The sequence below is a fragment of the Heterodontus francisci genome, chromosome 18 (assembly GCF_036365525.1).
Source record: "Heterodontus francisci isolate sHetFra1 chromosome 18, sHetFra1.hap1, whole genome shotgun sequence".
Classification (NCBI taxonomy): Eukaryota; Metazoa; Chordata; class Chondrichthyes; order Heterodontiformes; family Heterodontidae; genus Heterodontus; species Heterodontus francisci.
Genome location: NC_090388.1, coordinates 51,409,114 through 51,435,702, shown reverse-complemented (window position 1 = coordinate 51,435,702; position 26,589 = coordinate 51,409,114). Strand labels below are relative to the sequence as shown.

Below are 26,589 nucleotides of genomic sequence, written 5' to 3'. Positions count from 1 at the left end.
GACGTCAGACTAAAGTTAAGATTTTTTTTTGTTTCCTTATGCAATGTGCTTATGACAACAGTGCATTTGTACTTTATGTATTCGGCAACCTGTTAATTTTGTTCATTATGCAAATACAGGTGACTAGGAATCGGGGGTAGAGTTTCCATCGTTTGCGCTAGAAATACCAGTGCAATCTGGGTGAAATTGGTCAAATCAGCACAATAAATTGGGGAATTTTAAATGTGGTTTCCACCCAAAACCACTACATTTGTGTTTTCCAAGATCTTTTATGCTGATTTAAGATTTTGTTTGTGATTATGCGGATTAATTTGATCAGAAACTTGAACTGTAACCTTACTAGTGCAATTTCAAGTGCACTTTGAACGCTATTTCCCGATTGCACCCAAAGTGGAAACTCTACACCAAGCTGTAGAATATTCAGCGGTGCAAACCTAAACTATCTCAAGACTGCAATAATCTTTATGCATTAAAAAAAGCTCAAAATATACATCTTCCAGCTGATCATAGGATCATAGGAAATAGGAGCAGGAGTAAGCCATTCGGCCTGTCAAGCCTGCTCCGCAATTCAAACTGATCATGGTTGATCTATTGTGGGTAATAAAGGAGGACTGAATGCTATTATGAATCTTGCTGAATTAAGTAGTCTTTCTGATAATTGTGTGTTTCAGCTGATGCAATTTGTAGCATAACTCAGTCACGGACAAATTGTTACCCTTCTATTCAATGTGTCCGGTGATTCCTGGTTAACTGAGAAAATAATCACATTCTAACTGATGTGTACTACAATAGGCCAATTGTTCTGTTTCTGTGCCATACATTCTATGTAATTCTGTGTACGTGATTGGCTGAAAACTTGGAATCAAAGTATTGTTTAAATTACTAGAATCAGTAGGTGGGGGAGGGGGGCAATAAAAGGGGAGCAACTCCAACTAACTTCGCAGTGGGCAGTCTGTGCCCAATTTGCATATATGCCCAGGCCACTGCTAAATTTGTCAGGCTGACCTTGGGCCTTGGGCCTGAGGTGCAAAAGTGACACAGGTGAATTTCTACCCTCAAATGGCTTGAACGTGAAATCCTGGAATGAGAAGGTGCCCTATGATTGAGTAGAACAGGCCAATATTCTCTGGAGTTTAGAAGAATTGAAATACATAAAATTCTTAGAGGGGTTGAGAGAGTGGGTGCTGAGAGGCTGCTTCCCTGGATGGAGAGTCTAGAACTAGGGGTCATAGTCTCGGGATACAGGGTTGACCAAGTTAGGACTGAGATGAGATATTTTCATCACTCGAGGGTTGTGAATCTTTGGAATTCTCTACCTCAGAGCTGTGGCTGCTCAGTTATTGAGTATATTTAAGACTGAGATCGATAGGTTCTTGGGCACAAAGGGAGTCAAGGGATATGGGGATAGGACAGGAACTGCAGTTGAGGCAGAAGATTAGCCATCATCTGGATGGCGGAGCAGGCTCGATGGGCTGTATGGTCGACACCTGCTCCTGTTTCTAAAGTTAGTACATTTGATAACTGGCATGACCAGATTGTTTTATTTTTGTGTTGGTCATCTGCTCGTCTGTGGGTTGTTAGTTTTTAAATAATATTACCTTGCCCTGTCTATAACACTTAACTCCATTCTTTCAGTTCATATTGGTATACAAGGCAAAACCAGGCTGAAACATTTGCATCGATCTTCAGCCAGAAGTGCCACATGAGTGATCCATCTTGGCCTCCGCCTGAGGTTCCTCATATCTCAGATGCCAGTTGTCAGCCGATCCGATTCACTCATCGTGATATCAAGAAACGACTGAAGGTACTGGATACTGCAAAGGCTAAGGGTCCTGACAATATTCTGGCAATAGTACTGAAGACCTGTGCTCCAGAACTTGCCGCAATCCTGGCCAAGCAGTTCCTGTACAGCTATAACACTGGCATCTACCCAGCAGTGTGGAAATATGTCCAGGTATGTCCTGTGCACAAAAAGCAGGACAAATCCAACCCAGTCAATTACTGCCCTATTGTCTACTCTCAATCATCAGCAAAGTGAAAGGGGTCGTTAACAGTGCTATCAGGCAGCACTTGCTCAGCAATAACCTGCTCACTGACACTCAGTTTAGGTTCTGCCAGGGCCACTCAGCTCCTGACCTCATTACAGCCTTGGTCCAAACATGAACAAAAGAGATGAACTCCAGAGGTGAGGTGAGAGTGACTGCCCTTGACATCAAGGCAGCATTTGACCAAGTATGACATCAAAGAGCCCTAGCAAAACTGGAGTTAGTTGGAATCGAGGGAAAACTTTCCACTGGTTGAAGTCATACCTAGCACAAAGGAGGTCAATCATCTCTGTCAAAGAACAGTACAGCACAGGAACAGGCCATTCGGCCCTCCAAGCCTGCGCCGATCTTGATGCCTGCTTAAACTAACACCTTCTGCACTTCCGGGGCCCATATCCCTCTATTCCCTTCCTATTCATATATTTGTCAAGATGTCTCTTAAACGTCGCTATCGTATCTGCTTCCACCACCTCACCTGGCAGCAAGTTCCAGGCGTTCACCACCCTCTGTGTTTAAAAAAAAAAACTTGCCTCACACATCCCCTCTAAACTTTGCCCCTCGCACCTGTCCCGGAACATCACTGCAGGAATTGCTCAGGGTAGTGTCCTCGGCCCAACCATCTTCAGCTGCTTCATCAATGACCTTCCTTCAATTATAAGGTCAGAAGTGGGGATGTTTGCTGATAATTGCACAATGTTCAGCACCATTCGTGACTCCTCAGATACTGAAGCAGTCCATGTCCATATGCAGCAAGACCTGGACAACATTCAGGCTTGGGCTGATAACTGGCAAGTAACATTCGTGCCAGACAATGACCATCTCAAGCAAGAGAGAATCTAACCATCTCCCTTTGACGTTCGATGGCATTACCATCTCTGAATCCCCCACTATCAACATCCTTGGGGTTCACCATTGACCAGGAACTGCACTGGATCAGCGACATAAATGCTATGCTTACAGGAATAGGTCAGAGGCTGGAAATTCTGTGGCGAGTAACTCGTCTCCTGTCTCCCAATGCCTGTCCACCATCTACAAGGCACAGTCAGGATTGTGATGGAATAATCTCCGCTTGCCTGGACGTGTGCAGTTCCAACAACACTCATGAAGCTCGACACCATCGAGGGCAAAGCAGCCCACTGGATTGGCACCCCATCCACAGCCTTCAACATTCACTCCCTTCACCACTGGCACACAGTAGCAGCAGTGTGCACCAAGATGCACTGCAGCAATTTCCCAAGGCTCCTTCGACAGCACCTTTCAAACCTGTGACCTCTACCACCTAGAAGGATAAGGGCAGCAGATGCATGGGAACACCACTACCTGCAAGTTCCCCTCCAAACCACACACCACCCTGACTTGGAACTATATCGCCATTCCTTCACTGTCACTGGGTCCAAAATTCTGGAACTCCCTTCCTAACAGCACTGTGGGTGTACCTACTCCCCCAAGGACTGCAGTGGTTCAAGAAGGCGGCTCACTACCACCTTCTCAAGGGCAATTAGGGATGGGTAATAATTGCTGGCCTAGCCAATGACGCCCACATCCCTTGAATGAATAAGAACCCTTTTTCCCCACTGTTGTGCTGGAGATTCTACAGCTGCTGGTATCTGGGACATCAGCATATCCAACAAACAATACTGTTTGTTTTCAAAAAGAAAAACTGCTGAACATGAAGTGTACTGAAAACTATTTCCACATGAGCATAGTTTTGAACCATGTGTTCATGTAATGTGTGGGTGTGAACAGAACAGTTCATGTGAGACAGTCAGCTTGTACTTGTGTTACAAGGCCTGCATTTTATAGGTCAAATTGTGACTGTTTTTTAACGTGCTTATAATTGAATCCAGTTTGAAAACTTATAACTGTGCATATATAATTAAATAAGATTGTGAAAAGCTACAATAGCTAATGGAATGGAGTGTCATTCATAGCCTTTGCTCGAGTCAAAACTGTTGGTAAGTTGTAATCATTAAATTTATATTCTTCCTGCCCCCCTCGCAGCCACTTCATCTCGTCCTGGGATCTTGCAACTTCTGTTAAATCTTCCTCTATACCCCTTCCCAAGTAATTCATTGGATGTGAAGTGCTTTAGGTCATCTTGAAGATGAGAGGTGCTATAAGAGTACATTTTTAAATTTACTGTTCTTCCTATGGTGCAGTTGCTAGCTGCTATTAAGAGAAAGCTGACCTTCTTGACTCATTTTTCTTTCTCAGGATTATCCAGGATGGGTATGTGTCTCCATTCTTTTTGACCATTTGACCAACATCAAGTTTTAATGGCAGAGCAAACTAAAGTACATTAGAGTAATTACAAATTCCTCTTGCCAGTTTGATTTTGAAAAAGGGGCCTAATTGTTGCATCGAATTGAAGGTGCATACAAAGACACGTTACTGACGAATGACCTTGTACCTGAGGATAAGCAGGTTACTCTAAAGCAAAAAAAAAGTGCTCTTTATAAAGATGATAGAGCCAGTGGAATGGCGATAAGCCAGTAGTGCAACCAGTACCATGATGTGCTGGAATGTTCTAACTAACCTTTGGCACCTGATCATGTCAACATGTTCCTGAGCCACTGTTCCACCTTCTCATTTTTTAAAATTACTCACATAGGCTCGCAAATGAAATGTTTGAAATTCTCTAAATCTTCCGAGATTTGCCTCCATGGCATTCTAAGGGGTTTATTTTACACTCTATCTTCTGATGCCGACTTGAAGGTGGCTTTGGTGTCTCTGCGCATGCGCACTTTTCCTGTCAAATGCAGCAGAACTTAACTGTCCCTGCATAGCCAGCAAATTTCATTTACTACGTGGTTTGAGTAATCTCTAGTATTCCTTCTCAGCGGCTCATTCATGTTTGGAATTCTCTTCCCCAGAGAGCAGTGGAGGCAGGGTCATTGAATATGTTCAAGGCTGAGTTAGACAAATTTTTGATCTACAAGGGAGTCGAGGGTTATGGGGGGGGGCAGGCAGGATAGTGGAATTAAGGCCACAATCAGATCAGCCATGATCTTATTGAATGGTGGAGTAGGCTTTAGGGGCCGAATGGCCTACTCCTGCTATTTTTATGTCTTATCTTATTTCACATAACTAATAGTGGCAAAGACTTCAAAGAGGTTAAGCCTGGAAAGGACCAGGTGGTGCTGTTGTTTAGTTTTAGTCCTGCCAAATTCTTTATCCCCACTAACTGCCAGGGAAAACAACTCCAGGTTCAAGTCTGATGAGCTCCCAATGCCCCCTCAAGAAAGTTTTTAAAAATAAATTTATGATTTGATCTTTTAAAAAATTCTAATAGCGCACATGCGCTGTTCCCTCTCTCATGCCTTTGTTACATGTAACATACAGCCAAGTACTGCATTTCCTGAGTGTTTTTTAATTACGCACAAAAAATCATTAGGCTAATGAAAATATGCTTAGGAGTAGGGGGTATAGTACCACTACCACCAGTTTGTCCACAAAAAGCAGGACAAATCCGATCCAGCCAATTACTGCCCCATCAGTCTACTCTCGATCATCAGCAAAGTGATGAAAGACGTCATTGACACTGCTGTCGAGCGCCAATTAAGCAGCAACAACCTGCTCACTGATGCACAGTTTTAGGTTCCGCCAGGGCCATTTGGCTCCTGACCTCACTATTGCCTTGGTCTAAACACCGGACAAAAGAGGTGAGGTGAGAGTAATTGGCCTTAATATCAAGACAGCATTTGACCCAGTGTGGCTTCTAGAAGCCCTGACCAAATTGAAGTCAATGGGAATCGGGGGGGGGAAACTCTCCACTGGTTGGAGTCATACCTAATGCAAAAGATGATGGGTGTTGGAGGCCAATCATCTCAGCCTGAGGACATCGCTTTAGGTGCTTCTCAAGGCAGTGTCCTATGCCCAATCGCCTTCAGCTGCTTCATCAATGACCTTCCCTCCATCGTAAGGTCAGAAGTGGGGATGATTGTATTATGTACAGTACTATTTGCAACTCCAGATACTGAAGCAGTCCATGTATGCAGCAAGACTTAGCATTCAGGCTTGGGCTGATAAGTGGCAAGTAACATTCACTCCACACAAGTGCCAGGCAATGACCATCTCAAACCAGAGAGAATCTAACCATCTCCCCTTGACATTCAACAGCATTACCACCACTGAATCCTCCACCATCTACATCTTTGGGGTTACCATTGATCTAGAGCAGCCACATAAATACTGTGGCTACAGTGCAGATCAGAGGCTGGGAATTCTGCGCTGTGTAACTTACCTCTTGACTCCCCAAAGCCTGTCAGCCATCTTACAAGGCACAAGTCAGGAGTGTGATGGAATACAATCTCCTTGCCTGGATGAGGGCAGCTCCAACAGCACGCAAGAAGCTCGACATCATCCAAGACAAAGCATCCCGCTTGATAGGCACCCCATCCACCACCTTAAAGGTTCACTCCCTCCGCGACCGACGCACAGTGACAGCAGTGTGTGCACCATCTACAAGATGCACTGCAGCAACTTACCACGCCTCCTTCAACAGCACCTTCCAAACCTGTGACTACTTCCACCTAGAAGGATAAGGGCAGGAGATGTGTGGGAACACCATCATCTGCAAATCCCTCCAAGCCATGCACCATCCTGACGTGGAAATATATTGCCATACATTCACTGTCGCTGAATTTACAGTATTAAAGATGTAAAAGATTTCAGCAGTAACTTTTAAACAAATTAAAAAATGGCATACATACTGAAATATATCTACTCTTGTATGATCTCTTTAATGGTATCACTACTTCACATTAATTTGTAGAAATAGTAATGTTTTCGCAACTGAGAAATTTGGTAGAGATTGTGAAAATAACTTCTATCAATAGTAAGATAAAGCTTTCTGTACCAGTGCTGGGAAAAGTGAAGCACTACTGCAGGGAAAGACCATGATGGCTGATGCCTGTGATTTCCTCAAATGTCGGAAATTTGACTACTGATGCCTATGATTTCCACAAATGGGGGAAATTTGACTGCATCATTTATAATAATGGGTAATGCCATGCAGCTTCAGTTCCTTCAGCTGCCAAAATTGAATTTCATCCTCACTAACCTCATTACCCTTTTGCTTACTTATTCCGTCTCTACAGTGCTTATCATGATCACTGCATCATTAATGGCTCTAGAAAATGCAGAAAAGCCTCCCATATGGTGAAAAACAACTGACATATCGGCCATGTAGCATTATCCTACTTTGGTAGTCTGGGGATGTTGAGAAATGACTTGGGTTTGGCACTTCCAGTTCAACTGGTTGAATACCACCCTTAAAAAGGGAAGAAGTTATGGCTGGTTCAGATAGACAAAGCACTGCCGGTGTGGTAATACCCACACAAGCTCCCCGTCAGCTATCATCTTGCCTGGATTTCATTACATAAGAGTTTTTCATGTTTGTTTTACTGCCAAGGAATGTGTAACTGAGTACCTGTTGAAAGCTATGTTTCAGAATGCAATGGTTTAATTCATAGGTAGATTATTACATCACCTGAGAGTGTATTATTGTGGCACTTTTATCCATGAGTTAGATTCTCCTGGTTTGCTGGAAGAACAATGCTGCACTGTGACCAATGTCTCTTAACTATCAGCCTCACCTCAATGTCAGCATTCTTGTCCCTGAATCAAAGTCATAGATCCAAGTCCCACTCCAGAGACGTGAGCACATAATCTAGGTTGATACTTCAGTGCAGTAGAGGGAATGCTGCATTGTTGGAGGTGTTCTTTAGACATGAGAAATTAAACCGAGACATTGTTTGCTAGTTCAGGTGAATGCAAAAGATTCCATGGCATATTTGAAAACAACCAGTGGAGTACTCTGTGTCCTGGCCAACATTTATTCCTTCATGAACACCACCAAAATATCTGGTCATTTACCTCGTTGGCAGGATCTTGCTGTGTGCAAACATTATTACAGTAAATACACTCCAGAAGTGCTTCATTGGCTGCAAAGTGCATTGTGACATCCTGAGGGCATGAAGAGCACTATATAAATTCAAGTTCTTGCCTGACAATCTGTACAAGATGTTGTTTTGGAGTAAAATTCTGAAACCTGAATTTCATGTTGTATATCATGCAGCTGATGCAGGTTTGGAGTTTAGCACTATATTTAACTGTATTTCAGGTGATTTCAACCTCCATTTCAACTCATCATGCTCTCGCTCCTCTGAGTTCACTGCCCTGTTATCCTCCCTAAATCTCTTCCTCCTCGTAAACTCTGCAACCCATGTTCACAGCCACCCCCTTGATCTTGCCATCTCGCATAGTGTTGCTAGCCCCATTAGCAATCGTGGAAAAGGTCATGTCTGATCACTTCCTTGTATCACTATCCACCCACACCCCCTTTCCACGTCCCAACCCTACCACCTTCTGTATCCACCCCTGGGAAAAAAATAATCCCCAGATTCACTTACAATTGCACTTTCAAAATCCGAACAGTCTACTTTGGCTCTTCGTTTGTCACATTTCTGCAGCTACTGATTTGCTCAACCATTCCCTAAACCTCCACTTTTGATGCCTTAGTACCCAATAAAACCATTACACACTCTCACCCTGGCTGTTCCCCCGGTATGGCCCACATCTCTGCTCTCAAGTCCAAGAGACGCAGATTTGAAAGGAAATGGCGGACAATTGGTTTAGCCATCCACTGCCAGATCTGGCTGGACCAGATAAACCACTATAGGGTTCTGTTCATATCTGCCAAAACTGTTCCCTATTCCAGGATCATCCTAGAATGCACAGAGAACCTCTGGCTTCTGTTCTCCACTGCATATAGCCTTCTTAAACTTCTCTCCTCTGTTTCCTCCACCCTCACCTCCAACAGTAAGTACGAAGAGCTCATGTACTTCTTTGTCACTAAGATTGAGATCATCTGATCAGCTGCCTGTGTTGCATCCCTTCCTTCCAGTCGCCCACCGGTCCAAACTTCCTTTAAAATTACCCACTGCCCTAGCCCTGAACTAATTTCTTTCTCTAGTTTCTTTCCTATCTCCCCTCATGCGCTGTCCAAGCTCATCTTGTCCATGAAACCCACCTCCTGCTCCCTCAGCCCTTTTCCCACTAAACTGCTGACTACCCAACTTCCTCTCCTGTTCTCATGTTAGCTGATATTGTTAATGGTTCTCTCCTGGTGTTGTCTCCCTCTCCTTTAAATCTGCCATCATCATCCCTGTCCTCACAAAAAAAAACCCTTGACCCCATCGTCCTTGCAAGCTACCGTCCCATCTGCAACCTCCTTTTCCACTCCAAAGTCCTTGAGTGTGTTGTTGCCTCCCAAATCCATGTCTATCTTTTTCCGGAACTCCATGTTTGCATCCCTCCAATCAGGTTTCTGCCCCACCACAGCACCGAAACAGCTTTTAAAGTCACAAATAGCATTTTATGTGACTGTGACAAAGGTAAACTTCCTCTCCTCATCCTTCTCTACCTATCTGCAGTCTTTGACACAGTTGACCACCCTATCTTCCTCCAATGCCATCCAGTTGAGTGGGACTTCTCTCACTTGGTTCCACTCTTAAGTATCAATTGGCTTCTCTTCCTGTTCCCACATCATTACCTCTGGTGTCCCTCAAGGATCTATACTTGGCCCTGTCCTATTTCTCATCTACATGCTGCCCCTCGGCGACATCATCTGAAAGCACAGTGTTTGTTTTCAAATGTACTGTGACGAGAACCAGCTCTACCCTGCCATTACATCTCTCGACTCTTCCACTGTTGCCTAATTATCAGACGGCTTATCTGACATCCAGTACTGGATGAGCAGAAATTTTCTCCTATTAAATATTGGGAAGACTAAAGCCATTTATTTTTGCCCTCGTTCCAAACTCCGTTCCCTTGCTACCAACTCCATCCCTCTCCCACACGACTGTCTGAGACTTAACCAGTATGGTCGCAACTTTGGTATTATATTTGACCCGAGATAAACTTCCAACTTCGCTTCACCTCAGCTTATCTGCTGCTGAAACCCTCATCCGTGCCTTTCTTATCTCTAGATTTGACTATTCCAATGCATTCCTGACTGGTTTCCCACATTCTATTCTCAGTGTTGCCTGTGTCTTAACTTGCACCAAGTTGCATTTACCTATCACCCCTGTGCTCATAGACCTACATTGGTTCCCAGTCAAGCAATGTCTTGATTTTAAAATCCTCATCCTTGTTTTCAAATCCCTCCATGGCCTCACCCCTCCCTATCTTTGTGATCTCCTCCAGCCCCACAGATCTCAGATATCTACGCTCCTCTAATTCTGATGACTTAAGTATCCCTGATTTTAATGACTATATAATTGGTGGCCACACTTTCAGTTGCTTACGCCCTCAGCTCTGGAATACCCTCCCTATACACCTCCACTTCTACCTCACTTTCCTCCTGGAAGACACTTGTTGAAACCTAGCTCTTTGACCAAGCCTTTGGTCATCTGCCCCTATCATCTCCTTATGTGGCTTGGTGTCATATTTTGTTTTATAATGCTCCTGTGAAGTGCCTTGGAACGTTTTATTACATTAAAGGCACTATATAAGTATAAGTTGTTCAGTAATACATGCTATGAATAATTTACAACTGGAGCAAATGACAGTATGGGACGATGGGATCATTTACATCTGGTTATGGGATTAACCATTTGAGGATTGTAATTAATAGCTGATTTTCTGCCAGTAGCTGAATAGGGGCACCAGTTTATTCACGAAAATTAATTTTTTTTACAAAAAACAAACCTGTGGCCTTTTCAATAATGCAGTCAGTTTCTCTTCAAATATTGACAGGAAATGTTCTGCTACCAGCACCTTCAAGATAAAATTATCAAGTTTCACTTCTGTCAGATTATTGCACGATTGCCAGGAATTTTTTTTTATTGCACATTGTCACCAAGCATTGAGTTTCAGCTGACAGCACCAAGACTTTGATAGGTAGAAAAGTTGTTCAGTTAAATGTAAACGAGATTGAAATTACTTTCATGTATACTACTATGTGGGAAGTTGTAGATGAAGAAAATAGCTTGCATGAACTGGCATGAATAGACAAATCCATTTTTAAAAGTCTGCTTGCTTTTTTAAAATCACTAAACAAATAAACATTAAACATTACCACCATATCAAACAGAATGTACCAGTTCCTTCATAGTCATTTACAGCACAGGAGGAGGCCATTCAGCCCACCGGATCCATGACTGCTTTCCATGGAAAGCAATCAAGCCAGTTCCACTCTCCCACTCGATCCCCATAGCCTTGCAAGTTTATTTCCTTCAAGCGGCCATCCAATTTCCTTTTGAAGTCTTGAAGTCTCTGCTTCCACCATCCTTGTGGGCAGAGTGTTCTAGGTCATTACCACTTGCTGCATAAAAATTTCTTCCTCATATTCTTCCTGCACTCATGCCCAAAACCTTCAGTCTGTATCCCCTAGTTCTTGTACCATTAGTTAATGGGAACAGTTTTTCCTTTTCTAACTTATCTAAACCTGTCATAATCTTGTACACCTCTATCAAATCTCCCCTCAATCTCCTTTGTTCTAAGGAGAACAACCCCAGCTTTTCCAACCTAACCTTGAACTAAAATCCCCCATCCCTGCAAGCATTCTGGTAAATCTCCTCTGCATCCTTTCGAGGGACCTCACATCCTTCCTAAAGTGTGGTGACCAGAACTCAACGCAGTACTCCAGTTGGGGTCTATCCAATGCTTTATAAAGGTTCTGCATGACCTCCCTGCTTTTGTACTCCATGCCTTTATTTTTGATTCCCAAGACCCCATATGCTTTACTAACCACTCTCTCGACATGTCCTGTCACTTTCAAGGATCAATGCATGTGCATCCCCACTTGAACCACTTCAGAGCATGGTCACCAATATTGATGGATGGAGCATTTCTGACGTCCTGTCCCATGATGTTTGTTTTCTTGAGGCTGATGGTTGGGCCAAATTCGTTGCGGGCAGCTGCAAAACTTGTCGATGAGACTCTGCAGACACTCTTCAGTGTGAGATGTTAATGCAGCATCGTCAGCAAAGAGGAGTTCCCTGATGACGTTCCATACTTTGGTCTTCGCTCTTAGGCAGGCAAGGTTGAACAACCTGCCACCTGATCTTGTGTGGAGGAAAATTCCTTTTTCTGAAGACTTGAACGTGTGAGAGAGCAGCAGGGAGAAGAAGATCTCAGACAGTGTAGGTGTGAGAACACAGCCCTGTTTCACGCCACTCAGGATAGGAAAGGGGTCTGATGAGGCGCCGCTATGCTGAATTGTGCCTTTCATATTGTCATGGAGTGAGGCGATGATACTTAGTAGCTTTGGTGGACATCTGATCTTTTCTGGTAGTCTGAAGAGACCACGTCTGCTGACCAGGTCAAAGGCTTTGGTGAGATCAATGAAAGCAACGTAGAGGGGCATCTGTTGTTCGCGGCATTTCTCCTGTAGCTGACGAAAGGAGAACAGCATGTCAATGGTCGATCTCTCTGCTCGAAAGCCACACTATGCCTCAGGGTAGACACGCTCTCCCAACTTCTGGAGCCTGTTTAAAGCGACTCGAGCGAAGACTTTCCCCACTATGCTGAGCAGGGAGATTCCACAGTAATTGTTGCAGTCACTGCGGTCACCTTTGTTTTTATAGAGGGTGATGATATTGGCATCGCGCATGTCCTGTTAAATATTTTATTAAAATATTAAAATCAAATAAAAGTAAATAAACTTTTATTTTTGTGAATAGCATTTCACTTTTTGTATTAAAAGAAAACCATAAAATAAATTAAGAATCATTAATAATAACAAGCTAAAATCCAGCTTAATATGTAAGACATCAACATCATAAAATGTACAAGTGAACCTCAATTTTACCCCATGTCCTGTTTATTATTAATTAACCAAATAGAAGAATGAATATGCATTTACATTGCCCCAAAGCACTTCACAGTTACTTAATTACTTTTCAAGTAACATCATTGTTATGCTGGCAAGCATAAAAGCCAATGATGTGCATGGGCAAGGCTTCACAGATAGCATTGAGATAAATAAACTAGTTATCACAGAATTGTTACAGCACAAAAGGAGGCTCTTCGGCCTGTTGTGTCTGCGCTGGCTCTCCGAAAGAGCAGTTTACGTAGTGCTGCTCTCCCCAGCTTTCTCCCTGGAGACCACATTCTTCCTTTTCAGATAACAATCCAATTCCCTTTTGAATGCCCTGATTGAACCTGCCTCCACCACATTCAGGCAGTGCATTCCAGATGATAACCACTCGCTGTATGAAAATTTGTTCCTCCTGTCGCTATTGCTTCTTTTGCCTTAAATCTGTATCCTCTTTTCTCGATCCCTCCACCAATTGAAACCATTTTCCCCTGTGTACCCTGTCCAGACCCCTCAAGGTTTTGAATACCTATGTCAAATTTCCTCTTGATCTCTTTTCCAAAGAAAACAGTCCCAATTTCTCCAATATATCTACGCAAGTGAAGTTCCTCATCCCTGGAACCTTTCTCGTGAATCTTTTCTGTGCTCTCGCCAGTGCCTCCACATCTTTCCTAAAGTGTGGTGCCCAGAACAAGACACAATAAATACTCCATGTGTTCTGTACAAGTTTAATTGTTCCTTGCTTTTGTACTCTATGCCCCTATTAATGAAGCCTAGGATGCTGTATGTTCTATTAACTGCTCTCTCAACCTGTCCTGCCAGCTTCAATGATTTATGCACAGATACACCCAAGTCCCTCTGCTCCTCCACCCCCTTTAGAATTGCACCCTTTGTTTTATATTGTCTATCCGCATTCTTCCTACCAAAATGATACACTTCACACTTCTTTGCATTAAGTTTCATCTGCCACTTGTCCGCCCATTCCACCAACCTGTTTATGTCCTTTTGAGGTTCTACACTATCTTCCTCACAGTTCAATGTTTCCTAGTTTTGTATCATCCACAAATTTTGAAATTGTGTCCTGTACACGACTGTCTAGGTCTTTAATATATATCTGGAACAGCAAGAGGCCTAACACTGACTCTTGGGGAACTCCACGACACATCTTGCTCAAGTCCAAAAAACATCCATAAACCATTACTCAGTTTTCTGTCTCTCAACCAATTTCATATCCATGTTGCTACTGCCTCTTTTATTTCATGAGCTATAACTTTGCTCACAAGTCTGTTGTGTGCATTGTATCAAATGCTTTTTGGAAGTCCATTACACCATATCAACAGCATTGCCCTGATCAACCTTCTCTGTTACCTGAGCAAAATATTCCAGCAAGTTAGTTAAACACAATTTGCTCTTCACAAATCCATACTGTTTTTTTCCTAATTAACCCACATTTGCCTGAGTGACTATTAATTTTGTCCTGTATTATCATTTCTAGAAGCTTCCCCACCACCAAGGTTAAATTGACTGGTCTGTAGTTGCTGAGCTTATGGGCTTCTCAGATGCACTTAAACTCATTTTTCCCCTGCCCTCTACCTTGAATAAACTTGATATTTTTTATAGTCAGCACTTCTACTAATTGGGATTGGGTGGATGTCAAAATTGCCTTTTTCCAAAAGTTGATCATTTTTGAAATCCAGTTTAGACAAGCAGAGGTGCTCCCAAGTTGATTAAAAATGAATTTTACCTTGATTAAAGATGAATTGGTTTGGCAAAATTTTTAGCTTTATTACAATTCCGAGTGGATTGCATTATCCGACACAAAAAAAAAAATTACTGTATAGTTTGGAATGTTCAGCACAATGTTGACCAAAGTCCCTCTTTCTTTCAATATAAATAACAAACAAAAATTCTGGTAATACACGGCCAGTGTATCATCGGATAAGCATCTATAGGAGATAGGGCAGGATAACATTTCGTATTCTAGGCACCCCATAAGACTTGGAAACTCTGAAAGCCCTATTTAGTTTTTAAATTCTGATGAAGGACTTACCACTAAACTTAAATTTCTCTTTTTACTTTACCCACTCCTCTGTACACTACCAGCATTTTATATGTTGTTTACGATTTCTAACGCTTGCAGATTTTTCTTTGTATTTTGTGAGCTACAGCTCACTATTTAAAATGGCAGATGCTATGGTTAATTTTTTTAACTGATGTGATGCACACACTTCTAAGTAAAAATTCAAATTCTCTTTTTTTTTCCATTCTTCCCTTGGATTCCATTTTAAAAAAAGGCTTCACTATAATTCCTGCTCCATTAATGGCAACAGGAAGGAGGTGATGCAAGATGAAGTGGAAACTCTTAATACTACAGGCTTATGAGGAACAAAACGAGTAGATGGAAAACAGCATCTGCCGGGCTTGCATTTTGTACCTTTTTTAATGTAATAAGCATACTATACACATTGGCACAGTGGTATACAGTCAGGAGGGAGTTGCCCTGGGAGTCCTCAACATCGACTCCAGACCCCATGAAGTCTCATGGCATCAGCTCAAACATGGACAAGGAAACCTCCTGCTGATTACCACCGAATGCCCTCCCTCAGTTGATGTGTCAGTACTCCTCCATGTTCAACAGCACTCTGGGGAAGCACTGAAGGTGGCAAGGGCATAGAATGTACTCTGGGTGGGGGACTTCAATGTCCATCACCAAGAGTGACTCGGTAGCACCACTACTGACCCGAGTTCGCCGAGTCCTAAATGACATAGCTGCTAGACTGGGTATACGGCAGGTGGTGAGGGAAAAATCTTACTTGACCTCGTACTCACCAATCTGCCTGCCGCAGATGCATCTGTCCATGACGGTATTGGTAGGAGTGACCACTGCACAGTTCTTGTGGAGATGAAGTCCCGCCATCACATTGAGGATACCCACCATCGTGTTGTGTGGCACTACCACCGTGCTAAATGGGAGAGATTTCGGACAGATCTAACAATGCAAAACTAGGCATCCATGAGGCGCTGTGGGCCATCAGCAGCAGCAGAATTGTACTCGACCACAATCTGTAACCTCATGGCCCGACATATCCCCCACTGTACCATTACCATCAAACCAGGAGACCAACCCTGGTTCAATGAAGAGTGCAGGAGGGCATGCCAGGAGCAGGACACGGCATACCTAAAGCTGAGGTGTCAACCTGGTGAAGCTACAACCCAGGACTACTCGCGTGCCAAACAGTGGAAGCAGCATGCGATTGGCAGAGCTAAGCGATCCCACAACCAACGGATCAGATCTAAGCTCTGCAGTCCAGCCACATCCAGTCGTGAATGGTGCTGGACAATTTAAACAACTAACAGGAGGAGGTGGCTCCAAAGATACCCCCATCCTCAATGATGGGGGAGCCCAGCACATCAGTGCGAAAGATAAGGCTGAAGCATTTGCAACAATCTTCAGCCAGAAGTGCCGAGTGGATGATCCATCTCGGCCTCCTCCTGAAGTCCCCAGCATCACAGATGCCAGACTTCAGCCAATTAGATTCACTCCGCGTGATATCAAGAACCGACTGAAGGCACTGGGTACTGCAAAGGCTATGGACCCTGATATTCCGGCAATAGTACTGAAGACCTGTGCTCCAGAACTTGCTGAGCCCCTAGCCAAGCTGTTCCAGTACAGCTGCAACACTGGCATCTACCCCGCAATGTGGAAAATTGCCCAGGTATGTCTTGTACACAAAAAGCAGGACAAGTCCAACCTGGCCAATTACCCATCTGTCTACTCTTAATCACCAGTAAAGTGATGGAAGGTGTCGTCAACAGTGCCATCAAGCAGCACTTGCTTAGCAATAACCTGCTCAGTGACGCTCAGTTTGGTTTCTGCCAAGGCCACTCAGCTCCTGACCTCATTACAGCCTTGGTTCAAACATGGACAAAAGAGATGAACTCGAGGTGAGATGAGAGTGACTGCCATTGACATCAAGGCATCATTTGACCGAGTATGGCATCAAGAAGGCCTAGTAAAACTGAAGTCAATGGGAATTGGGGAAAACTCTCCGCTGGTTGGAGTCATACCTAGTGCAAAGGAAGATGGTTGTGGCTGTTGGAGGTCAATCATCTGAGCTCCAGGACATCACTGCAGGAGTTCCTCAGGGTAGTGTCCTAGGCCCAACCATCTTCAGCTGTTTCATCAATGACCTTCCTTCAATCATAAGGTCAGAAGTGGGAATGTTCACTGATGGTTGCACAATGTTCAGCACCAGTTGCGACTCATCAAGATACTGAAGCAGTCCGTGTAGAAATGCAGCAAGACTTGGACAATATCCAGGCTTGGGCTGATTAAATGGCAAGTAACATTTGTGCCACACAAGTGCCAGGCAATGACCATCTTCAACAAGAGAGAATCTAACCATCTCCCCTTGACATTCAATGGCAGTACCATCGCTGAATCCCCCACTATCAACATCCTAAGGGCGACCGTTGACCAGAAACTGAAGTGGAGTAGCCATATAAATACCGTGGCTACAAGAGCAGGTCAGAGGCTAGGAATCCTGCAGTGAGTAACTCACCTCCTGATCCCCAAAGCCTGTCCACCACCTGCAAGTTCCCCTCCAAGTCACACGCCATCCTGACTTGGAACTATATTGCAGTTCCTTCACTGTCACTGGGTCAAAATCCTGGAACCTCCCTTCCTAACAGCACTGTAGGTGTACCTACCCAACATGGACTGCAGTGGTTCAAGAAGGCAGCTCACCGCCATGTTCTTGAGGGTAATTAGAGATGGGCAATAAATGCTGTCCTGGCCAGCAACGCCCACATCCCATGAATGAATTTTAAAAAATTGAAGGAATATCCACTGGAAATTGTGGGTGTGAAAAATGGCCATCATCGTTCTTCATAATCAACCTGTAAGATGGTGACGTTAAAATATTTTGAAGCTGAGGCAGTTTTGTAATATGTACTGCATTTCATCATCTTTCTCCTGATTTTGCTATCACTTTGTTTTTAGTTTGGTGCCCTGCTCAAGTTTGTTTAAAACTAAACTTTATCTGAACTTATAATGGCTTTCACTATTGTGCAGACGGTCTGCACATTGCCTTGTTTATTAGTTTCACCTACCTTGAATGTTTAATTGAGAATGAGCTGATCTGTCATGGTGGTGTACAGTGTGGTTGAGGATGTGGGATTGTGAACTAAACCAGGCCTCACTATTTGCTTAGTTGGATGACTTGATTCCAAATGCCACAGTTAACTGCAGTTGGGGGACATGGTTTCAAATTAAGTTTCCACAGGCTAAAAGATTGGTTTCTATGTTTTCCAAATCAATTCATTGTACTGTAAGTGAAGGATTTTTGAAAAATACATTTGATAAGATGCTGTGTAAATAGAAGTCCTAATTTTGTTGAAGTTGCCTGAAAGGCATTTAAATAGTTAACATTTTGTTCAGTTGTCTGAAGCTAACCAATTTGAGTCTGGAGTTTGTTTAGTTACGTGAGCTCTTGGTTTTACCCAAAGCGTATTGTATTCTTGAGCAAATCACATTTTAGTAGTGTATCTCCAATGGTGATGCTTGTTGTTAGTCTGAGATCTGGAGCTTAATTGTGATGTTTAGCTGCTAACCAGGCCTGTTGTTTTAATGCCATTATTCAAGTGCTGTTTATTAGCAAATTAGCAAATGGCTGGTGCCATTCATTAGACTTGCCCATGGACTTTCTGTGGGCTTTTGCACGTAAGTTTGTCAGCCAACCATCCAAACTGTGCAGCTGGACCCTGTGTGATCAGGGCAAGTGACTGGTTAAGGACACACATAATCAGATTGAATATTTGTTAATGAGCAGTTCAGAGTCTGAACCAGGATGCGTAAGTTGAAATATTGAATTCCATATCAGATGCAGAAAGTGAAATAAAGGGAGAGAAAGAAAGATTACATGAAGAGCAGGGAATAAAAGAGACACAGAAAAGATTTTTTTAAAAATTAGTTGAAAGTCTCCAACAATAATTAAAATCTGAAGGCATGAGACTCCAAATATGTTAATTTTCAGTGCCAGAGAGGTTGTTGGGCAGTAATTAGGACTTGCCATTGCACTAAAATGTTACTTAGACAGAAATGGAGAAGTCCCAACAATCTTGGCAAGTTTAGTCCATTTCTATGAGGCAAGTACAGCAACCTCTCGAGGTTCAATGCATTTGAATGGAGATCCAGATGGTAAGATGCTGTTTTTGTGAAACTATTGGAGGAGCCGGGTATCTCTGACAACAACTTCCAGATTTCCACATTTAACTGTGCATGTGATCGCCATATGTTGCTGTTCAATTTCCACATAAGTAACGGTGAGCGCTGTGAGCCTCACCAATATTTTTACAGCAGAATCCTGCCCAATGCGTTTACATCCCGATCAAATAATTCCAACTTTGCTGAGGAGATGAAAATCTGTGTCAGATATGTTAGAAAAGTAATTGGTTCCTCTGTTGCTTTATGTGATGTTTCCACTAATACTTATTTTTCACAATTTTTTAGCTTTGGAAAATCTCTAACTGCCAACTGTGGTAAACAGTTGATCTGCAGAAACACTTGAAGTGCAACCATGTCATATGACGATTCAGTTGTGATTGAAGCACCTAGTGATAGCTTCTGGGAGGTAGGTTGAACTGCTGCCTTCCTCATATTTCATCCTAAAATTTTTCCTACATATTGGTTTGTCTGGTTTAGTTTGCAAAATTTATGCATGAAAGTTACACATTTTTGTTTTTCATAATTTGTAGTAGTTGGTTATGTCTATTTAGAAAATAATGACTCGGACAAGCAAAAGCACTATTAATTACCAGCATTGCACTGGATAAGGATTTCATACCAAGATATGTGCATCAAAAGGATTTATGCTTTTTGGAGAAGGCTGCCACCATTAGACTGTGACGGAATGGTAAATATATGTAAAGCAAAGGGCAATCTGTTAGTATTGAGCAAGGCATTTGCAAAGTTTTTGTAATTTGTACATTTATATAATGGCTGAACACAAGTGCACTTATTTTCCAGTTCTAATTTGAATGTAATTGTTTTCTCAAGTGTCACCGCACTCATCTCCATTGTTCATTAGATTGCTTTTATTACCAAAATGATTTAAAGCACTTTACAGCATAATTTTTCTCGCGCATGAAGCGGAGAAAGCAGTCAATTAGAAGTGTTTCAAAAGACAAAAAGATGCAACAAGGCCATCATCTTTGTTCTTGGTGCTGTTACATTGTAGCTTAGCTTCAAATATAAAATTTGTCATTTTTGGGTAGTTGGAGCAGGACGTGGTGCACAGGAGAGAATGTTCATCTGCATTTGGAGATTAGAGCTGCTGTAGGAGCTCCCAAAAGAGCATTGTGGCAATTTTATGGCTGATTCCTTTTCAGTTGGCATCAAACAGTCCAATATTGTAATTTTAAACCCCTGATATTCTCCCCAATTATTTTGAGTAGATTTGGAGCCATATGTGCACTAATTGAACCTTCATTTCACAAGGGCTCAGTTTAAACCACATTTTAAAATTTACATCATTCTTCTCATTCCACGTGAGAGAATAATATTGTGGTCTCCTCTAACTCTGCCAAAATGATGGAAGTGAGAACTCCAGTATGGCGTCGTAAAGTAGTCTGGTGGTAAATAATAATGGCTCAGAAATTCTGGAAAAACGATGGCAAGTTCATGGAGCTCACCATCAATGTTCCCTCAAAGCCACGTGGCTATGCAGCAGTTTGAAAACCCTTGTAGGCAGGGAGTTCCATGTGTTTACCACTCACTGCGTTTAAAAAAAAAAGTTCTTCCTCACAACCCCTGCATTTTTTGCCCAAAACCTTAAATCTGCATCCCCTAGTCCTTGTACCATCAACTAATGGGAACAGCTTTCTTTTTGTCGACCTTATCTAAATCTGTCATTATCTTGTACACCTCTATCAAATCTCCCCTGCACCAAGGAGAACAACCCCAACTTTTCCAACCTAATCATATAGCTAAAATCCATCATCCCTGGAACCATTCTGGTAAATCTCCTTTGCACTCCCTCAAGGACCCTTACATCCTTCCTAAAGTGGGGTGACCAGCACTGGATGTAAAACTCTAGTTGTGACCTAACCAGAGCTTTATAAAGGTTCAGCATAACTTCCCTGCTTTTGTACTCAATACATCTATTTATGGATCCCAAGATCCCATATGCTTTGCTAACTATTCTCTAAATATGTTATGCCACCTTCAAAGATCTTTGCACATGAACCCCCAGGTCCTTCTGTCCCTGCACACACTTTAAAACTGTGCTACTAAGTCGATATTGCCCCTCCCTATATGTTCTGCCAAAATGCCTCACCTCACATTTCATAGTATTAAATTCCAGCTGCCACTTGTCTGCCCATTCTGCTAGCCTGTCTATGCCCTGTTACAGTTGATTTGTATCATCCTCACTGCCTGTCACACCTCCAAGTTTGGTATCATCAGAAAATTTTGAAATTTTGCTCTGTATTCCAACATCCAATTGTTACGGCCAGGTGAGAAAGGTGTCTAGGATTCCCTCTCGGCCTTCACCTGGTCTTACCGTAACAGGGTTTAATTTTAAGCACACTGTGTTTTTAGCTCCCCCTTGGTGAATCCTTGTTCACTACTTTCCAATTATAAGACAAAGAAACCAGCACAAACAGGTTTTCTTACGTTTAAAGAAGAAAAGTTGAAATTTATTAAACTTAAACTCTAATTTGGTTGACACCAACGGATATATGACGCGCCCACACTAGCATGCATACGCGATACACACATGCAAATAGAGACAGAAAAGAGCAGAAGAAAAAAATAGTGAAAAGTTTGAGGCAATATCTGAAGAATTTATGTAATGGTTCTTTGAGCTCACTGTAGAGTCCTTGATTTTAGGTAATTCTTGCTTTTCGTTGGGGCTCAGTATTCTTCTTCAACCTGGTTTGCTGGAGGAGAGTTTGCTCTCTTGAGGTTCATGTGTCTTCAGTGGATTCAGAGACTTGTGAGAAATTGATGGGAGCAGACAGGAGAGATCTTCTCAGTCCAGGAGCAAACAATCTTTGAGTTCAAACTCTCTGTGGCCAGTTAGTCATGTGACCAGCTAGTCTAACCAGTCCTGGCCCTTGTGGATTGTATCTTCCTTAGCAGGCCCTGGAATGCGCTTCCTCATCTTCAATGTTAGTATGTAAATGTTTTTTTTCCAGTCACGGCTAATCTGTTTAACAATCATTTCCTTGCTCCAACAACAGTTTAATAATCAATATTCATGACAAAATAGATGTGCCTCATTCTTGGCAGGTAAGGGCCTGGTATGATGCATGTCATTTCATATACATATAAATAAAAAATATAATATATATATTAACTTTAACTTTGGCCTCCTTATCTTGAGAGACAATGGGTAAGCGCCTGGAGGTGGTCAGTGGTGTATGGAGCATCGCCTGGAGTGGCTATAAAGGCCAATTCTGGAGTGACAGGCTCTTCCGCAGGTGCTGCAGAAAAAATTGGTTGTCCGGGCTGTTACACAGTTGGCTCTTCCCTTGCGCCTCTGTCTTTTTTCCTGCCAACTGCTAAGTCTCTTCGACTCGCCACACTTTAGCCCCGCCTTTATGGCTGTCCGCCAGCTCTGGCGAACGCTGGCAACTGACTCCCACGACTTGTGATCAATGTCACAGGACTTCATGTCGCGCTTGCAGACATCTTTGAAGTGGAGACATGGACGGCTGGTGGGTCTGATACCAGTGGCGAGCTCGCTGTACAATGTGTCTTTGGGGATCCTGCCATCTTCCATGCCCATCCCTAATTACCCCTGAGAAGATGGTGGTGAGCAGCCTTCTTGAACCGCTGCAGTCCATGTGGTGTAGGTACACCCACAGCGTTTGTAGGGAGGGAGTTCCAAGACTTTGGTCCAGCAACATTGAAGGAATGGCAATATAGTTCCAAGTCAAGATAGTATGTGACTTGGAGGGGAACTTGCAGTTGATGCTGTTCCCATATATCTGCTGCCCTTGTCTTTCTAGATGGTAGAGGTTGCAGGTTTGGAAGGTGCTGTCTAAGGAGCCTTGGCGAGTTGCTGCAGTGCATCTTGTAGATGGTACACACAGCTGCCACTGTGTGCCGGTGGTGGAGGGAGTAAATGTTTAAGGTGGTAGGTTGGATGCCGATCAAGCGGTCTGCTTTGTCCTGGATGGTGTTGAGTTTCTGGAGTGTTGTTGGAACTGTACTCATGCAAGCAAGTGTTCCATCACATTCCTGACTTGTGTGTTGTAGATGGTGGACAGGCTATGGGGAGTTGGGAGGTGAGTGACTTGCTGTAGAATTCCCAGCCTCTGACCTGCTCTTGCAGCGACAGTATTTATTTGGCTGATCCAGTTCAGTTTCTGGTAAGGCCCAGGATCACAGAATTACAGAATACTACAGTGCAGAAGAGGCCCTTTAGCCCATCGAGTCTGCACCGATGCATTAAAGACACCTGACCTGTCTACCTAATACCATTTACCAGCACTTGGCCCATAGCCTTGAATGTTATGACGTGCCAAGTGCTCATCCAGGTGCTTTTTAAAGGATGTGAGGCAACCCGCCTCTACCACCCTCCCAGGCAGTGCATTCCAGACTGTCACCACCCTCTGGGTAAAAAAAGTTCTTCCTCAAATCCCCCTTAAACCTCCTGCCCCTCACCTTAAACTTGTGTCCCCAGTAACTGACTCTTCAACTAAGGGGAGCAGCTGCTCCCTATCCACCCTGTCCATGCCCCTCTTAATCTTGTACACCTCGATCAGGTCACCCCTCAGTCTTCTCTGCTCCAGCGAAAACAGCCCAAGCCTATCCAACCTCTCTTCATAGCTTAAATGTTCCATCCCAGGCACCATCCTGGTGAATCACCTCTGCACCCCCTCCAGTGCAATCACATCCTTCCTATAATGTGGCGACCAGAATTGCACACACTACTCCAGCTGTGGCCTTACCAAAGTTCTATATAACTCCAACATGACCTCCCTGCTTTTGTAATCTATGCCTCGATTGATAAAGGCAAGTGTCCCATATGCCTTTTTCACCACCCTATTAACCTGCCCTTCTGCCTTCAGAGATCTATGGACAAACACGCCAAGGTCCCTTTGTTCCTCGGAACTTCCCAGTGTATTCCCATTGAATACTTCTGTGTCACATTACTCCTTCCAAAGTGTATCACCTCACACTTTTCAGCGTTAAATTCCATCTGCCACTTTTCTGCCCATTTGACCATCCCGTCTATATGTTCCTGTAACCCAAGACACTCAACTTCACTGTTAACCACTCGGCCAATCTTGGTGTCATCCGCGAGCGTACTGATCCTACCCCCCACATAGTCATCTATGTCGTTTATATAAATGACAAACAACAGGGGACCCAGCACAGATCCCTGTGGTATGCCACTGGACACTGGCTTCCAGTCACTAAAACAGCCGTCTGTCATCACTCTCTGTTTCCTACAGCTAAGCCAATTTTGTATCCACCTTATCAAGTTACCCTGTATCCTATGTGCATTTGCTTTCTTGATGAGTCCTTGTCAAAGGCTTTGCTGAAATCCATGTAAACTACATCAACTGCACTACCCTCATCTATACACCTGGTCACATGCTCAAAAAATTCAATCAAATTTGTTAGGCATGACCTCCCTTTGACAAAGCCATGCTGACTATTCCTAATCAAATTTTGCCTCTCCAACTGGAGATAGATTCTCTCCTTCAGAATTTTCTCCAATAGTTTCCCTACCACTGACGTGAGACTCACTGGTCTATATTCCCTGGCTTATCTCTACAACCTTTCTTAAATAGTGGGACCACATTAGCTGTTCTCCAGTCCTCTGGCACCTCCCCTGTGGCCAGAGAGGAATTAAAAATCTGGGTCAGAGCCCCTGCAATCTCCACCCTCACCTCCTATAGCATCCTGGGACACAAATTGTCTGGACCTGGAGATTTGTCCACTTTTAAGTCTGCCAAAACCTCCAATACCTTGTCACTCCCAATGACAATTTGCTCAAGAACCTCACAGTCTCTCTCTCCGAGTTCCATATCTACATCCTCATTCACTTGTGTCAAGACAGATGTGAAGTATTCATTCAACACCCTACCAATGTCCTCTGGCTCCACCCACAGATTTCCCCCTTGGTCCCTAATGGGTCCTACTCATTTCCTTGGTTATCCTCTTCCCATTGATATACTTGTGGAATATCTTGGGATTTTCCCTACTTTTACCAGCCAGAGTTTTCGCATGTCCGCTCTTTGCTCTCCTAATTGCTTTCTTAAGCTCCATCCTATGCTTTCTGTACTCCACTAATACTTCCGTTGATTTGCTCTCTGTATTTGCTAAAAGCCTTTCTTTTCCTACTCATCGTACCCTGAATGTTTCTGGTCATCCATGGTTCTCTGGGCTTGTTGCTCCTATCTATTACCCTAGAGGGAACATGTTGGGCCTGTACCCTCCCCATTTCCTTTTTGAATGCCCCCCACTGCTCTTCTGTCTATTTCCCGACAAGTAACTCTTTCTAGTCTACCTTGGCCAGATCCTGCCTTATTTTACTAAAATTCGCTCTCCCCCAATCCAAAACTTTTTTTTGCAACTTGTCTATTTCTTTCTCCATAACAAGCTTAAATTGTATTATGCTGTGGTCGCTATCACCAAAATACTCCCCCACCCCCACCTGTCTGGCTTCATTCTCCAGAATTAGGTCCAGCACTGCACCCTCCCTTGTTGGACCCTGTACACATTGAGCTAAAAAGTTCTCCTGTATACATTTTAAGAACTCCACTCCATCTCAGCCCTTAATACGATGACTATCCCAATTAATGTTGGGAAAGTTGAAATCACCTAATATAATTACCCTATTATCTTTACACACCTCTGCGAATTGCGCACATATTTGCTCCTCAATTTCCCGCTGACTATCTGGGGGTCTATAATAAACACCTAGCAATGTGGCTGTCCCTTTTTTATTCCCAAACTCTACCCATAAAGCTTCATTTGATGCCCCATCCAAGATATCATCTCTCCTTACTGCAGTAACCGACTCATTAACTAATATTGCAATCCCCCCGCCTCTGTCTCGCCTGAAGATTCTATATCCCGGGATATTGAGTTGCCAATCCTGCTCCTCCCTCAACCATGTCTCTGTGATGGCTACTATTTCACAATTCCACATGTCAATCCTTGCCCTTAACTCATCTGTTTTACCTGTAATACTCCTGGCATTAAAGTAGAGGCCATCCATCCTGGTCTTACTCCCTTGAAACTTACTTTCATTGTATTCCCCCTGACTTGTTTGCTTTCCTGTGTACCACGACTTGCTCTTTTCTGTCCTTAAGCCAATTATTTCTCCAAGCTGACACTGACCTTCCTCTTCTGCGAGCCTCAGTTTTGTTAACCAGCTTTTTATGTGGTACTTTGTCACATGCTTTCTTAAAAATCCATGTAGACAACATCCATTGTTTTCCCTTCATCAATCATCTCTTAGTACATCAAAAATTTCAGTTAGATTGGTCAAGCATGATCGGCCTTCTACAAGTTTTTGCACGCTCTGCCTAATTAACTCAAACTTCTCCAAGTGCCTGTTGATTTTTTTCGCCCCCTGATTATTGTTTCTGAAATCTTACCCACCACTGTTGGACTGATTGCCCTGTAGTTGCTCGGACTGTCCTTCCACTCTTCCTTGAATAAGGGTGTCACGTTTGCTGCTCTCCAATCTTCTGGCA

At 43.2% G+C, this 26,589-nt stretch overlaps 1 protein-coding gene across 5 annotated transcripts in view; it reads left to right on the top strand.

Moving 5' to 3' along the window:
- Positions 1–26,589, top strand: part of LOC137379635 (protein kinase C and casein kinase substrate in neurons protein 2-like) — a 157,154-nt gene that overhangs the window by 70,622 nt on the left and 59,943 nt on the right. For 3 of the 5 annotated variants that reach the window (XM_068050742.1, XM_068050744.1, XM_068050743.1), the window contains one exon: positions 19,379–19,499. In XM_068050742.1, coding sequence (XP_067906843.1) covers positions 19,446–19,499 — 54 coding nt within the window. In that variant the 5' untranslated portion in view covers positions 19,379–19,445. Of the gene's footprint in view, positions 1–19,378; positions 19,500–19,626; positions 19,782–26,589 lie in introns of those variants that run through there. The other 2 variants (XM_068050746.1, XM_068050741.1) reach the window with 2 other exon arrangements.